The sequence below is a fragment of the Gigantopelta aegis genome, chromosome 3 (assembly GCF_016097555.1).
Source record: "Gigantopelta aegis isolate Gae_Host chromosome 3, Gae_host_genome, whole genome shotgun sequence".
Lineage (NCBI taxonomy): Eukaryota > Metazoa > Mollusca > Gastropoda > Neomphalida > Peltospiridae > Gigantopelta > Gigantopelta aegis.
In genome coordinates this window covers 26,238,819-26,254,644 of record NC_054701.1, presented here as the reverse complement: position 1 = coordinate 26,254,644, position 15,826 = coordinate 26,238,819, and the positions used below count along the sequence as shown (strand labels likewise).

The window sequence follows — 15,826 nt, the reverse complement described above, 5'->3', positions numbered from 1 at the left end:
CCAGACCAAATTAATGTATACAAATATAAACAACTTTGTAAGTGTAGCAATACTGGCATTGTGTCCCAAACAGAGGGTCTAGACTGGAGGTAGTGAAGTATCTATTGGGAGTCGAGTCATGCTCGCCCGCAGTTAGGGGTAGGGGCTTCAATCGCAAACCCGGCCCTTGCACAAGCACCTGGTCACCTTCATGGTATTGTATTCCTAAACTTGTATAAATCTTCCTCAATATGCTATCAAAAGATGAACTCGCGTGTAACATCATAATGAACAATGAGAAAATGCTAAAAATTCAAGTATAAATATCATTAAGTTTTAATTCAATGTTCAAGAAACTATAATTTTTTTATATTTAAATCGGTGCAGAAATTCCTTATAAATAGCAAACGTTTCGAGAATAGTTAACTATTCATCATCTGTTTGCTTCTAGGTACGAGTATGACTCAGTCGGTTGGGTATACTCGATTGAGGTGCTTGCTTCGCAGGATCGAAACACATCGGTGGATCCATTCAACCGACTGGGTTTTTTCTCGTTCCAACCAGTACACCACAACTGGACAAAGGCCGTGGTATATGTTTTCCTGTCTGCGGGAAAGTGCATATAAAAAATCCCTTGCTGCATTAGAAAAAATGTAGCTGGTTTCCTCTGATGACTACGTCTCAGAATTACCAAATGTTTGACATCCAGTAGCCGATGATTAATTAATCAATGTACTCCAATGGTGTCGTTAAACAAAACAAACAAACTTCTGTTTTTTCCTCTTTTCTTTCCTTCTTTCCTCCTAATCTTCATATTTACTTTTCTGTGTTTCTGTCTGTTCCTCTTGACAGCTATAGTGAAAATAGTTTTATTCTTTTGTTTCCGTCATCTTGATTTATCAAATATGTGTGTGTCCTTAATATAGGCATATAGCCCGTTGGCCGATCCCAAACCACTGTATTAGCTTATAATATTATATTGTTTAAACCAAATTACTATCAAATTGCATATTGGAGATCGTCTTTTTGATACAGGAATGAAATATGAAATGTGTGTTGCATATCGACCTTGGCTGTTGCATGTAGCATTTTCTTTCATCCATATTAAAAATAAATTTAATTCTTACATTTTTATGGTAATTTGTTAAGAAACTGTTTATTTACATCACATTTGTTTATTATGCTTTACGAGTTGAAATTTAATAGACATACATTTTTATTAGTGGTAATTTATTAGAGCTAATTAATTTAAAGGGTCGGGACGTGGCTCTGTCGTAGAGCGCTTTCCTGTTGCACGGTCGGTCTGCGATCGATCCACGTCAGTGGGCCCATTGGGCTATTTTTCGTTTCAGCCAGTATATCACGACTGGTATACCAAAGACCGTGGCATGTGCTTTCCTTTCCTATGGTTTTCTCTCTAAGACTATATATCAAAGTTACCAAATGTTTCATATCCAAGTGCCGATGATTAATAAATCAATGTCCTCTAGTGGTGTCGTTAAATTTAAAAAAAAAGAACAAACAAACAAACCTAATTACTAAAATATTAATGAGTTATATTCCAATGTATTATTATTTTCCTTTTGACGCAAACTGGAAGTATAAATATTTCATGTAAAACTCAAAATAAGCAAACATAGGCTATATAAGATATTTGTTATTAACAATGTGCGTCACGTATTATTTGTTGCCTTGATAATAGCTCTGCTATAGGGCCGTAAGGTTTGCTGTTGTTTTGGGCTTGTTTTTCCCCCACATACTATCACATTCAAACATACGTAATCTATAATGTCTATGAAGACACTAGGAACAAAATCAAACCTATTAGTGCATAATCTATAATTGTATCATCACTGTGTAGATTACGATCTTTTTTCATCACAACCAGTGCCCCACGACTGGTATATCAAAGTGTATATAAAAGACCCCTGAATGCTAGGGGTTTTTTTCGGTAGTAGGTATAGCGGCAATCGGTTTCCAATCTTATCTTTGTGGGTTCTAACCATAATGTTCGATGTCAGTATAACCATAATAAATTGTGTTGAGTAGTGCGTCATCAAATAAATAATTTCCTCTCCTCCTTTTAAACCGTCGTCAGAACTACCGCACGAAATATAGAACCGCAATGCTTAACGAACAAATGACACTTAGAATCTGAGCTCCTAGTGCCAAGAAACATTATATTCAACAGGGTGTATTCTGTTTTGGTTGTTATTGTATGTATGTTTGTTTGTATTGTTTGTTTTTACCAAACCAATAAGGTACGTTGAGCATTGTATTTAAAGCCTCTGAGTGTTTAATTCGACTAGTGCAATATAGTGATCAAGTACACTATTGAAAAATTACCATTTGCATATATAAATGATGACACAAGGTGTTCAATAACTTCACTTGGTAATACACAATAATATATAAGTATTTCAATGAGGTGAGTTACAGCTGTCTAGACTTGTGAGCGAAGTTTATTGAGAGTGGGCGGGTTGAAACATGTTCTCCAACAAAATGTATTGAAAAGAAACAGAAAATTTGTTTCAGCAGGGGGAGTTCGACCCCCGAATCCCCTCGCATGCACTCGTGCCTGCTGTCTCCATCCAGACGACGTTTCCCTTCCAAGTAAAAAACAAAAGTCACAGAAACAAAACGCTTTCAGCCAAAACACAACGGTAGCCGTTCCAATGCTGTGTTAAGTGATGGCGGTCAACGTTATAATTCACTATTTAGTGATTGAGATCTAAGAGTAACGGGTTTTAATTCTTCTAAATAATATTTTTTAGTTATAAAACTCCAAAAGAGCAACTGATCACTGTCTGAAAATGTATAATTTTGCTATGAAGATGCCAAGAAATTGCGTCTAAGACTATCTAAATAAAACCCCATAAACTACGCAAAATAATCCTTAAAATAGTTAATAAATTATTGTTTAAAAATGGCTAATTTTGCGATTCAGATGTCAAGAAACCATGCTTAGAGCCATTCGATATTAACAATTCCCCGGGGTAACATACCCCCGGACTCTGATCACTACCCCCGGACTCTGATCACTACCCCCGGACTCTGATCACTACCCCCGGACTCTGATCACTACCCCCGGACTCTGATCACTACCCCCGGACTCTGATCACTACCCCCGGACTCTGATCACTACCCCCGGACTCTGATCACTACCCCCGGACTCTGATCACTACCCCCGGACTCTGATCACTACCCCCGGACTCTGATCACTACCCCCGGACTCTGATCACTACCCCCGGACTCTGATCACTACCCCCGGACTCTGATCACTACCCCCGGACTCTGATCACTACCCCCGGACTCTGATCACTACCCCCGGACTCTGATCACTACCCCCGGACTCTGATCACTACCCCCGGACTCTGATCACTACCCCCACCCCTCACTTAACCGGTGAGGTCTTGTGCGTTTAAGTCCATCTAAATGAAAAACATTCTTGGGGTAAAATTAAAATACTATGTAAAATAATCCTTAAAATACATGTAGTTTTAAAATTGTTGTTTAAAAATGGCTAATTTTGCTATTTAGATGCCAAGAAAAGACGTTTAATACCATCCAATTATAAAGTTGCCCCATCTAAATAAAAAGTTAAAAACAAAAATGATATTACTATATGCAAAATAATCCTTAAAATAGTTTCTTTTCTAAAAATTGCTAATGTGATTCAGATGGCAAGAAATCACGTTTAAAGCCATCCAATTAAAAACATTCACGGAGGACCCCCTAGACGTCTCAGAACCTGATGACTCCCCCCCCCCCCCCCCAACACACACACACGCACTTAACCGGTGGAGGACTAGTGCGCTTAAGACCATCTAAATTTAAAGATTAATGGGTTAAAATACCAAGCAAAATATTCGTATAATATTTTTTTTAAATGTCGTCCCCCCCCCCCCCCCCCACACACACACACATTGAAAAAAAAACCTGTTCCGACGGGCCACCCCCCACTCCCCGCTGTTTTCTACCTGTCTGTTAAACCGGAAGTTACTTTGTCATAATGTGGAGTTTAGTACAATCGACCGCCATATGTAAACTTGCTTTGCTGTGTCACGCGGAATGCATTTAGTTTCATTCGTGTATGCCATTTGAAAGACTATCTCGTAGTTGTATTATTTGATTTATTGTCAGTAAGTTCTAGTGTTTTTATAGTACATTATTATATGGTGTTCACTCTCGCATATTACAAAAAAGAAGGTCCTGGACTGGCTGGTAGAAAATAATGAATGATAACATTCAACATTGAATAATGATTGATCATTTTGATGGGTGGTTGTTTGGCATATATACACCTGGACCCATATTCACAAAAAAGTGTAAAGTTACGTGATGACCAGACAACTCTGCCCGGGGACAACTGATAGACGGGGCAAGCTGTGACACATTATATGCTTGTTAAGTATGATAGTTGGCCATGTCGTAGTATTGTACTAATGCATTATACTGATAGATACCGCTAACTATATGGTCACCATTAAGAATGACAATTGTGCATGTCGTACACGCATATCGTAGTTTCTAGAAGTATTGTACTATAGAAATAACAATAGACAAGATTGTCCCTGTGCTGAGTTGTCTCTGGACTCCGGGCCGAGTTGTCTCGACGTGGGCCGGGTTGTCTCAGAACTCGGGGCCGAGTTGTCCTTGGGGCCGAGTTGTCTGGCATTCAAGTTACGTCTACGACTAGCACTTGCGTCTGCCGTAGATTTACGTTTATGTGCAAGAAGCACCTTATTCTCAAAGACTTGTATTTATAAACGTAAACGTAACCTAGTTGGACGTAAATCTACAATTGTAACTCTCTCATCGGAGAAATAAAAAACCCATTAGAAACGATGACTACCGGGTAAATAACAAATGCACAAAATGCAATTTCATTTGTCATCTGCTAACAACACGGCTAACTATTCCTACTACAGGGCTCGACCTTAGCATAGCCCGGGATGTTTTGGCTATCAATTTCTCACTCGGACTACCAGATGTCTAAACCTGGTAGTCCGCCGGGCTACTAGATTCTGTTTTGCACATCCAAATACTCTGCAATCAACAAGATAATTAAACACCTAAAAAGGCAACCTAAAACAACGTTTGAATAAAATTAAATGATTTTGCTATTTTCTCTCCTTTTTTAAAAGTTTATTAAAACTATGGGCTACCAATTTTACTGAGGACTACCAGATTTCATAACCTGGAAGCCCGGTGGGCTATCACTGAAAAACTTTAAGGTCAAGGCCTGTACTAACATGTATAAAATTTTCATTATGGTTGTAAACATATGTATTGGTGTATAAGATTAAGAAACTGTAGATACGTGTATATTGATTAGTTTTTCTTTACATTTCAGGTATAATTCTAGTTGATATTTGGAAGACAGTTCAAAAATGTTTCTCACTCGCTCTGAATATGACCGTGGTGTGAACACATTTTCACCTGAAGGTCGATTATTTCAAGTTGAATATGCAATTGAAGCAATCAAGGTATTCCTCATTTACTACTTTCTTATATAACAGTACCACATTTTGTACTAAAACCCAGGCTTTACAAAAGGATTTTTTGACTAACTTCAGGTCACCTCAACAAGATAGTAACGAGAATGTTTTGAAAAGTATAATTTTTAAGTTGAATTTACTTGAATTGTGTCAATAAAACATAAAAAAACTTAATGCAGTTAAGTTAAAGATGAAATACTTATCTGCCAGATCCACCAAAAATTACAATATATTTAGATTTTTGGTTTAGTAAGAACAATTATATTTTATATTTATTGTTAATTTCCACTTACCTTTAGAGTTATCTCTCTTGCCTAATCAGTTAATCAACCAGAAAAATATATTTAACATCCTCTAGCACTAGTCCGTCAGCATGGAGTGTACTTTTGATGTTTCAGCTTGGATCCACTGCCATTGGAATTCAGACAAGTGAGGGAGTTGTTCTGGCAGTTGAAAAGAGAGTTACCTCCACTTTGATAGAACCTTCCAGCATAGAGAAAATCATGGAAGTGGATAGTCACATCGGTTTGTTTTGTATATTGTTTTTGTCATAGCTATAAATTAATTTAACAAGAGAACATAGATAACATACATGATAAGAACACATTAACACCCAAGTTATGTACATTTACGTGGTGGTGTCGTAAGCCATCAGAAATAAGGCTGGTAGTTAAGGGTTTGCAGCCCAGTACCAGCTCCCAACCAGAGTTGAGTTTTAACGACTCAATGAGTAGGTGTAAGACCACTTTACCCTCTTCCCTCTCACTAACCACTAAGAACTAACTCACTGTCCTGGACAGACAACCCCAGATAGCTGAGGTGTGTGCCCAGGACAGCATGTTTGAACCGTAATTGAATATAAGCATGAAAATAAGTTGAAATGAAATGTTTAATAAGATTCAGGGCTCACCCTGTCCATTGCCAAATTAGCCAATTGTTAATTTTTATACAAAATTGCTACAACATTTGGTTTTTGGCTAATGAAATATTCCTTAAATTAATGACATTTTAATAATTTTGAAGAAAATCCCATATATCTGAAAATTGGTTAAACCAAAATTTGTTCCAGTGCGAGTCCAGAAGATTTTGTGTTGAAAGAAGTACTTTTCTCCACTTTTTCTTTAGCTCGGTGGTACAGCGCTCACCTGATGCATGGTCAATCTAGGATCAATCCCCGTCGGTGGACCCATTGGGCTATTTCTTGTTCCAGCCAATGCTCCACAACTGGTGTAACAAAGGCCGTGGTATGTACTATCCTGTCTGTGGGATGGTGCATATAAAAGATCCCATGCTGCTAATCGAAAAGAGTAGCCCATAAAGTGGCGACAGCTGGTTTCCTCTTTCCATATCTGTGTGATCCGTAACCATATGTCTGACGCCATATAACCACAAATAAAATGTGTTGAGTGCATCGTTAAATAAAACATTTTCTTCCATCCTTCTTCTATATATATGTGTAGTCCTTACCCATATGTCTGACGCCATATAACCGTAAATAAAATGTGTTGAGTGCGTTGTTAAATAAAACATTTCCTTCCTTCCTATTTCAATACCTGATGCCTGACATTGAAATAGCTACAGTTAATAAAAGTCGAAGATGTCATGATATTTGGCTTTTATTTTTGCTTTGTTAATTACTAGTTTTAAGTTGAAATAATCAGTGCAACTGTATTTTGATATTTATTTAAGATTATATGCACTTGTTATCCGGGAACTGGTGTGTTTTCAGTGATATGTTAATGATATACATGTGTATCTCTTATTGTAGGGTGTGCTATGAGTGGTCTGATAGCAGATTCTAGGACACTGATTGACAGAGCAAGAACTGAGGCACAGGTCTGTTATATTATGGTACAGCAAACTTATTGAGAGGGATGTAAAACAAAATGCCCTTTGTTTAAGCTTACTTACTGTTAAGCTTACTGTTAATATAAGTTTAATCGTTTGACTGGTATATCAAATACTAAATTGTACAGTTATGCTATATTAAAAAAAACCTGAAGTAAATAAACATGGATTGTTTTAAATAAGAACATCAAAACGGTTCATTGTTGAAAGTTGTGATGAAAATGTTATTTTAATACCACCCTTTCATTTGAAGGCAGACTTATTTTATAGTTTACCATTTTTAGATTTCAGTTTTTTGGTCTTAAAGGGACATTCCTGAGTTTGCTGCACTTTTTAAGATGTTGTCGACCAACAAAGACTTTATAGCGATTGTATTCACATATCAAATATATTTTTCTGCATAAAATATTAGGGGTTGTATATTAAATGTGTTTCTGATCGTTCTAATATTTGTACTAGGTAAAATTTCATTTTATTTCCAAAAATATAATTTTTTCATATATATGAAATTATTTGAAGACAAAATCCAGTTTGGGTTTCTTACAAATATTAAAACGACCAGAAACACATTTAATATACAGACACTGATATTCTAAACCAGAAAATATATTTAATATGTTAAGTTTAATAATAGAAATATTTTATGAGTCGGAATCATCTTACAATGCAGCAAACTCAGGAATGTCCCTTTAATAATTACCTAGATTTAATGTTAGTATGTTTTATGTTTCAGAATCACTGGTTTACATACAATGAGAAGATGTCTATTGAGAGTGTCGCACAGGCTGTCAGTAATTTAGCTCTAGCGTTCGGAGATGATGATGCAGATCCTGCAGCCATGGTAATTTATGTTTTATTTCTAGCTGTTCGTCTTGTATTATATTCACCACAACTGGTATATCAAAGGCTGTGGTATGTGCTATCCTGTCTGTGGAAAGATCCCTTGCTACTAATGGCAAAATGTTGCGGGTCTCTTCTCTATTGTTGCGGGTTTCTTCTCTAAGACTATGTATCAGAATTGCCAAATGTTTGACATCCAATGGCCGATGATTAATAAATCAATGTGCTCTAGTGGTGTCCTTAAACAAAACAAACTTCAACTGTAATGATATATGGTGTTCAGTTCACAAATTTACATGCATTCTTTTTCATTTCAACTTCATTTTCGTGCTTATATCCAATTAAGGTTCAAGCACGCTATCATGGGCACACATCTCAGCTATCTGTCCATGACTGGTTAATTGTTAGTAGATGTTGGTGAGAGTGTTAATGAGAGAAAAGAAGATGTAGTGGCCTTACATCTACCCATTGAGCTCTTTAAGTACTCGCTCTGGGTGGGAGGCAGTACGGGGATGTGAACTCTGTACCTACCAGCCTTTTGAGACCGACGGCTTAGACCACTGCACCGTCAAGGCCAGTATGTGTTATTATAGACTGATGCTGGTCACCATTACCTTTGACACCTAATCGCTGTGCCTGTTGTTAAACATTCCTTCATTCATTCATTCATTCCCAATAGCTGATGCATTTTTCATGCTGTGGTGTCGTTAAATATTCTACAATTCATTCATTTATTAAACAAGTTCCTATAAATTCAACTAATATAATTATGAATATTAACAGCCATGCTTTTCTAAAATAAACTTGCTTTTGTGTGTTAATTGGGGACGAAATCAACATGTTAAAGGGAAGTAACTCTTCTGGGGTTATTTCAAATGGGTTAAAGTGAACACTGCTTTTTGAACTGTATTAATTGGTATGTGACTATTGTTTACAATTAAAATTAAATGTTTTCTTTTTTAGAGTCGACCATTTGGTGTTGCTTTGTTATTTGCTGGTATCGATTCTAAAGGACCACAGTTGTAAGTATTTATATTATTTTTGATCTGTTACCATACAATTGCATTTTGTGCTGACTGTATTTTTTTTGCAGATGTTGAATGTCATATCTTTTAAAATAGGCAAGATGCCATAGGCAAGATGCCAATTTTTCTTTTTTGTATTTCTAATTAGTCGCAACCAAACCTTAGTTTTTCAGTCTTACATTTTCTTTGTAAAAATTAAATTTCCGTTGCATTCATTATAATTTAATATCCCATTGGTCCAACTGTGGCAATGCGAGTACCTGATGAATTCACTTTATATCGGTACTTTGTCTTATTGAACGTTACTGTTTACGAACCAAACTAGTATTATTATTATTAAGTATGTTTCAGATTTAATGTATTGTCTGTTATTTTTTTAACGTTTATCTGGGTATGAATAAAAGAAATCATCTGCAAACTTCTGTTGTTAATGACTTTGTCAATTCACACAGTTTGCGGATATATATTTTTTTATATACCCCGATGAACATGAAAAAAATAACAAACAATCCTTAATTGTATACCACATTTATAATTTTTTAAATTACTAAATCAATACTGAAATCCTTTTTTCAGGCCTCATTAGCTGTATAAATGTGGTGTCTTGGTGTTTTTGTTTTCCCCTTCTATGTCAGTCTGTAAGCAGTATAAATGTGCTGTATTAATGCTTGCTGGTCTCGGGGACTAATATAACCAAACACAATGGGCCAAATTCACAAAGCCTGTATTAGACTTACACGCGGGTGACTACGTACATTTACTATGCTTAAACACCTGTTTTAGACTTACACGCGTGTGACTACGTATATTTACTATGCTTAAACACCTGTTTTAGACTTACACGCGTGTGACTACGTACATTTACTATGCTTAAACACCTGTTTTAGACTTACACGCGGGTGACTACGTACATTTACTATGCTTAAACACCTGTTTTAGACTTACACGCGTGTGACTACGTACATTTACTATGCTTAAACACCTGTTTTAGACTTACACGCGTGTGACTACGTACATTTACTATGCTTAAACACCTGTTTTAGACTTACACGCGTGTGACTACGTACATTTACTATGCTTAAACACCTGTTTTAGACTTACACGCGTGTGACTACGTCCATTTACTATGCTTAAACACCTGTTTTAGACTTACACGCGTGTGACTACGTCCATTTACTATGCTTCAACACCTGTTATAGACTTACACGCGTGTGACTACGTCCATTTACTATGCTTCAACACCTGTTATAGACTTACACGCGTGTGACTACGTACATTTACTATGCTTCAACACCTGTTTTAGACTTACACGAGTGTGACTACGTACATTTACTATGCTTAAACACCTGCTGTAAAAAAAAACCAGGCTTCGTAAATTCGGACCAATATGTTTTTGAATTGTTTTCCAGATTTCACATGGATCCCTCAGGGACGTTCATCCAATACGATGCAAAGGCAATAGGGTCAGGGTCAGAAGGTGCCCAGCATTCTCTACAGGAAGTTTACCATAAGGTTTGCAGTTCATTCAATTGTTAATATGTCCAACCTTTAATAATACTAGTATATTGTGTCAACTGGGTCATAGAAATTAACCTAGGCCTGTATTTTCAAATCTTATCTTAGAGCTAGAATAACCTGAGCTGTGTGTTTTTACATTTTGACTAGAGAAATAAATGATCTGGCCATGTCCAGGAGCAAGTGAATGTAGTTTGTGTTAGATAATTGTTGTTTTGTAAATTTTAAAATAATTTTCTTACAGTCAATGACACTGAAGGCAGCCTGCAAATCTGCATTGACTATATTGAAGCAAGTCATGGAAGAAAAACTCAGTTCTACGAATGTTGAGGTAAAAATGCATTTTGTTGCCGTTATTTGTCCCTAACAAATGGGATTAGGGATATTTACCAGTAGTAAAGCTTGTTTCTGTTTTCTATATCACTGATCTCAACATATCCATTGTGATCAGTGAACTACACCTCAGGAGATTTATAACCAGATATTTGGTCTCGTAACATGGTTATTTAGACACTTGGATAAGATAATAAGAGAATAATCTAACTCCCAATAATTAGGTTACTATCAAATTGGAGGTTAAACATAGTCCAGTTGTAAAGCGCTCGCCTGATGCATGATCTGTATGAGATCAATCCCTGTCGATGGGCTCATTGGGCTATTTTTCATTCCATTCAGTGCACCACGACTGGTATATCAAAGGCCGTGATATGTGCTATCCTGTCTGTGGGGTGGTGCATATAAAAGATCCCTTGCTATTCATGGGGAAAATGTAGCAGGTTTCTCCTCAAAGACTGTTAAAATTACCAAATGTTAGATATCCAATAGCCGATGATTAATAAATCAATTGCTCTAGTGGTGTAAAAGCTTTAAATACTTTTTCCTGTGGACAGGGTTGTCTTTTGATATACCAGTCATGGCATGCTGGCAAGCGCTGAACTGATTCCGTCTCAATGATCAGCTGAGAGACATTCAATTAATGTCACTATTGTTGCATGTTCTGAATTGATATCACATGAATTCAGAATAGATCATTTCAAATTACAACAAATACAAATGACTTATGTTGAAATAAATTAGCATCACGTTAGCCCTTTTGGTGCAAAATCACTTGCAATCCCCCTCCAGTAAAGTACAAAAATGAACCCCCTAGTTATATTGACCTATTTACTACTTTATTTTCAGCTTCAGTATTTTATTACATTTGTTTTTTGTTTTTTTAGATGGCCACGGTGACACCAGGACAAAAATTCCATATGTTCTCAAAAGAAGAGTTAGAGAGTGTAATAAGTGATATCTGAAAACCCACATTGAAACTGTATTTCACTAACTGTATATCATGGAAGCTGTTATCACTGAAGGCATCATAGACTTGAATTTCATCAGCAGACTTTGCGATCAGAGTAAATCACTCACTGTGTAAACTATTGGCTATATCAACTTAGCTTATTTTTCTTTTTTCAGATTTGATTTACATATTAAAGTCAGTTATTCCTCAGTTCAATATTCTGGTGTATTCATGGGCAGTATTGACTTTATAGCTTTAGAAATAGAACATCTCCATTTCTTACTTAAAGTATTAAATCTTCACATGTATACCCAGCAGGTTCCTAATAAGAATTGAATATTTGGTTTTGGCAGTTCAATGTAACTTTGTAGTCACTGTGAATTCAGGAAAGCATTCCCTTTACTGCATTAATAACATCTTGTATTGAAATAAGTTAACAATAATGGCTACAACATGTCAGCTATAACTTCTCCAGTGAATAATATTTTGTTTACGATTTCCAGCAGATTTTTGCTTAAAAATTATACTGAAAGAAAGAAATAAGGGAGCACATAAATAATAACAGCAAATATTGGCTGAAACCAAAATCCTCATCCATAGTCAGGAAGCTGATCATATTGCTGACTTTCAGCATATATTAGTTGCATTCAGTCCCACATACGTTTGTGTTTTATACAGACATACCTAGTCGTGAATTAACTTTGATGTAAAATGTCATGTGTTCCTTAATTCTTTCCATCAGTGTATGTTTTTCTGTAAGTGTCTGTACTCGTAGTTTGCCGTGAGTGGCTGATGCTCTGGTTATAGAACTGTCATTGTGTGACTGCACACTAAATTATTATTTTTGAATGATGAGGTGTACGCATATCCATGTGAATTTTTACAGCAAGAATAAATGTGTTTGAAAATGCTTATTTGTCTTGTTTTGTTAAAAGTAACATCTGAGATGGAATGTTCAGTTTCATATCTTAATCTGTAGTTTTAAATGAAATAAAAGCAGCAAAGAAATGACATCATTTTCAAATAATTTTATCATGTATATAAAGGCTCTGTGCATGTAAGATTAGACAGCATTTGTAGCATGTGAGGAGGCAGGACGTAGCCCAGTAGTAAAGCGCTCGCTTGATACACGGTCGTTTTGGGATTGATCCCGTCGGTGGGCCCATTGGTCTATTTCTCGTTCCAGCCAGTGCATCATGACTGGTATATCAAAGGCTGTAGTATATACTATCCTGTCTGTGGGATTGTGCATCCGTTGCTACTAATGAAAAAAATGTAGCGGGTTTCCTCACTATGACTGTCAAATATGACCATGTGTTTGACATCCAATAGCCAATGATTAATAAATGAATGTGCTTTAGTGATGTTGTTATAAAAACAAACTTCTTTTTTTTTGTGTAGCCTGTGACACATGATGTCCCAACTTCAGACCTGAAAATAAAAAGGCTCCTGGCTAGAAAAGACCGTGTGTGTAACTATTACTGTACCATGATTAGGGTTTTTTAGTACCTTACCCCACACCACCCCTAGTGTTTCAGGCAAGATATATCCTTGGTTGACCTACATGTGTTAAACATGCTTAGGGCAACTGGGATCGACTCGAGACTAATGGTGAACAATAAATCAAGTTGAGTACTAGTGTGTTCAAGAGTTCGTCATGGATTATTTAGACCAGATGATTCCATGTTTTACTGTTGTGGGTTGGGTATTGCATAACATTTCAGGACGCAAAAATCGCAGATAGCTGCAAAAACATGTACATGTATGTGTAATTGTATTGTATGCATAAATCTCCCAAAGTTTTACTTATTACCGGCTGAGTTTTATTAGTGTATATCCGTCATTCTAGTCTTGTAGGGGCGGGACGTAGCCCAGTGGTACAGCGCTCCATTGATGCGCGGTCAGTCTAGGATCGATCCCCGTCAGTGGGCCCATTGGGCTATTTCTTGCTCCATCCATTGCACCACGACTGGTACACCAAAGGCCGTGGTATGTGCTATCCTGTGTGTGGGATGGTGCATATAAACCATCCCTTGCTGCAGTTCAAAAAGAGTAGTCTGTGAAGTGGCGACAGCGGGTTTCCACTCTCGATATCTGTGTGGTCCTTAACCCATATGTCCGACGCCATATAACCGTAAAAATGTGTCGAGTGCATCGTTAAACATTTCCTTCTTCCTTCTAGTCTTGGAGGTAGCTTCCAAGACATGATTAACCTATTCATGGGTAAACTCAAAACTGAGTTTTAAATTTTATTATAATTCTACAAGGAAAAGAATGTTATGGCACATCTATTAACAGGCCTATTTGTCTAACACACAGATGTTGCTGTTGTAGTCTACTAACGAAGGCAGCCCTCAGAATCCTCTGAAACGGGCATGTAAAATATACTACTCAAAAAGAATTTAAGGGTCAAAAATTTATAACCAAATAAGTTTCAGAGTATTAGATTGATGATGTAAACTACACCAAAAATTTAATTTATTGTTCCATATTTACAAAAACCCACAAATAAACGTCACTGTATACAAGAAAGTCACATGACATGCTGTCAAAGTTGAAGGTTGTCAAACATGGATTTTACACATTACAACATTCGTTTAATAGTGTGTGAATCCACCCCTGGCGCGAATACACTCGACACATCGTTGCCTCATGCTGTTGATCAGACGTCTGAAGAACTCTTGGGGAATTGCCTGCCACTCTGCCATAAGAAGTTGACCCAGATCATGAAGGTTGGCCGGAGGGGCATGGTTATCCCGAACTCTCCTGCCTAATTCGTCCCAGGCGTTCTCTATTGGGGCCAAGTCAGGCGAATATGCTGGCCAATCCATCCTGGCGATACCTTGTTGTCTGAGAAAGTCCGTTACCACCCTGGCGCGGTGGGGTCTGGCATTGTCATCCTGCAGAACTGCCCCGCCGCCAATCTGCTGAAGGCCTGGGAGAACCAACGGCCGGATAATCTCATTCAGATAGCGGATTCCATTCAGATTGCCATCCACCACATAGAGAGGGGTCCTGTGGTGGATAGAGATGCCGCCCCACACCATGACGCTGCCACCACCGAACCGGTGACGTTGTCTAACGTTAACGTCAGCGAAGCGCTCCTCAGGACGTCTGTAGACACGAACCCGACCGTCGTTGAACTGGAGACTAAACCTGGACTCATCAGTGAACATCACTCGACCCCACTGAACACGTTGCCACCGCAGATGAAGCGTGCACCAGTGACGTCTGGCCGTTCTGTGACGTGGTAGGAGTGGTGGTCGAACAGCCTGGCGACGGCAGCGTAGATTATTGGCTCTCAGACGATTGCGTATGGTTTGATCAGACACTCGAGTTCCAGTCGCAGTCCGCAGATTGTCACGTAATCGGCGTGCAGTGGTTGTGCGTTGACGTAGAGCCATATTGGTGATGTAGCGGTCCTCTCTATTTGTAGTGCTTCGGGGTCTTCCCGAACGTGGACGATTTCGAACAGAATTCGTTGCTTGGTACCGTTGCCACAGTCGGCCAACGACACTCTGACTGACACCAAGTCTCAGAGCAACATTTCTTTGCGTATTGCTATCCTGAAGCCAAGCAATAGCCCTTCCTCGATCTTCGATAGTCAGTTGACGTCGTACTATTGTCGAATTTGGAGTGTGCACCGTACACGAACGCAAGCTCCAATTATACGGAAATTCAGCATTGGGAACATGGAATACACATGCAAAGCGTGCAAATGAAGCGCTTTATAAAAAAGCAAGTTATGGGCACTTAGCAGACCTTTCGCTTTCGCCCTAATTTACGTGCAAATGTAAGCATGTTTTCGCCATTAGAACTAGTCGACAGTGTCA

At 37.8% G+C, this 15,826-nt stretch overlaps 1 protein-coding gene across 1 annotated transcript; it reads left to right on the top strand.

Moving 5' to 3' along the window:
• The first annotated feature begins 3,997 nt into the window (after positions 1–3,997).
• Positions 3,998–12,903, top strand: LOC121367772 (proteasome subunit alpha type-5). The gene is made up of 9 exons (XM_041492134.1): positions 3,998–4,121; positions 5,336–5,468; positions 5,879–6,005; positions 7,249–7,316; positions 8,062–8,169; positions 9,132–9,190; positions 10,603–10,705; positions 10,953–11,039; positions 11,929–12,903. The coding sequence occupies exons 2-9, from the start codon at positions 5,373–5,375 to the stop codon at positions 12,004–12,006; spliced, it is 726 nt and encodes a 241-aa protein (XP_041348068.1). The 5' UTR covers positions 3,998–4,121; positions 5,336–5,372; the 3' UTR covers positions 12,007–12,903.
• The last annotated feature ends 2,923 nt before the right edge of the window (positions 12,904–15,826 follow it).

Excerpts from the sequence above, each read along its gene's own strand:
- LOC121367772 (XM_041492134.1), top strand. The coding sequence starts at position 5,373 with ATGTTTCTCACTCGCTCTGAATATGACCGTGGTGTGAACACATTTTCA. Across the intron at positions 5,469-5,878 it reads ATGCAATTGAAGCAATCAAG|CTTGGATCCACTGCCATTGG; the intron begins GTATTCCTCATT and ends TTGATGTTTCAG. Across the intron at positions 6,006-7,248 it reads GGAAGTGGATAGTCACATCG|GGTGTGCTATGAGTGGTCTG; the intron begins GTTTGTTTTGTA and ends CTCTTATTGTAG.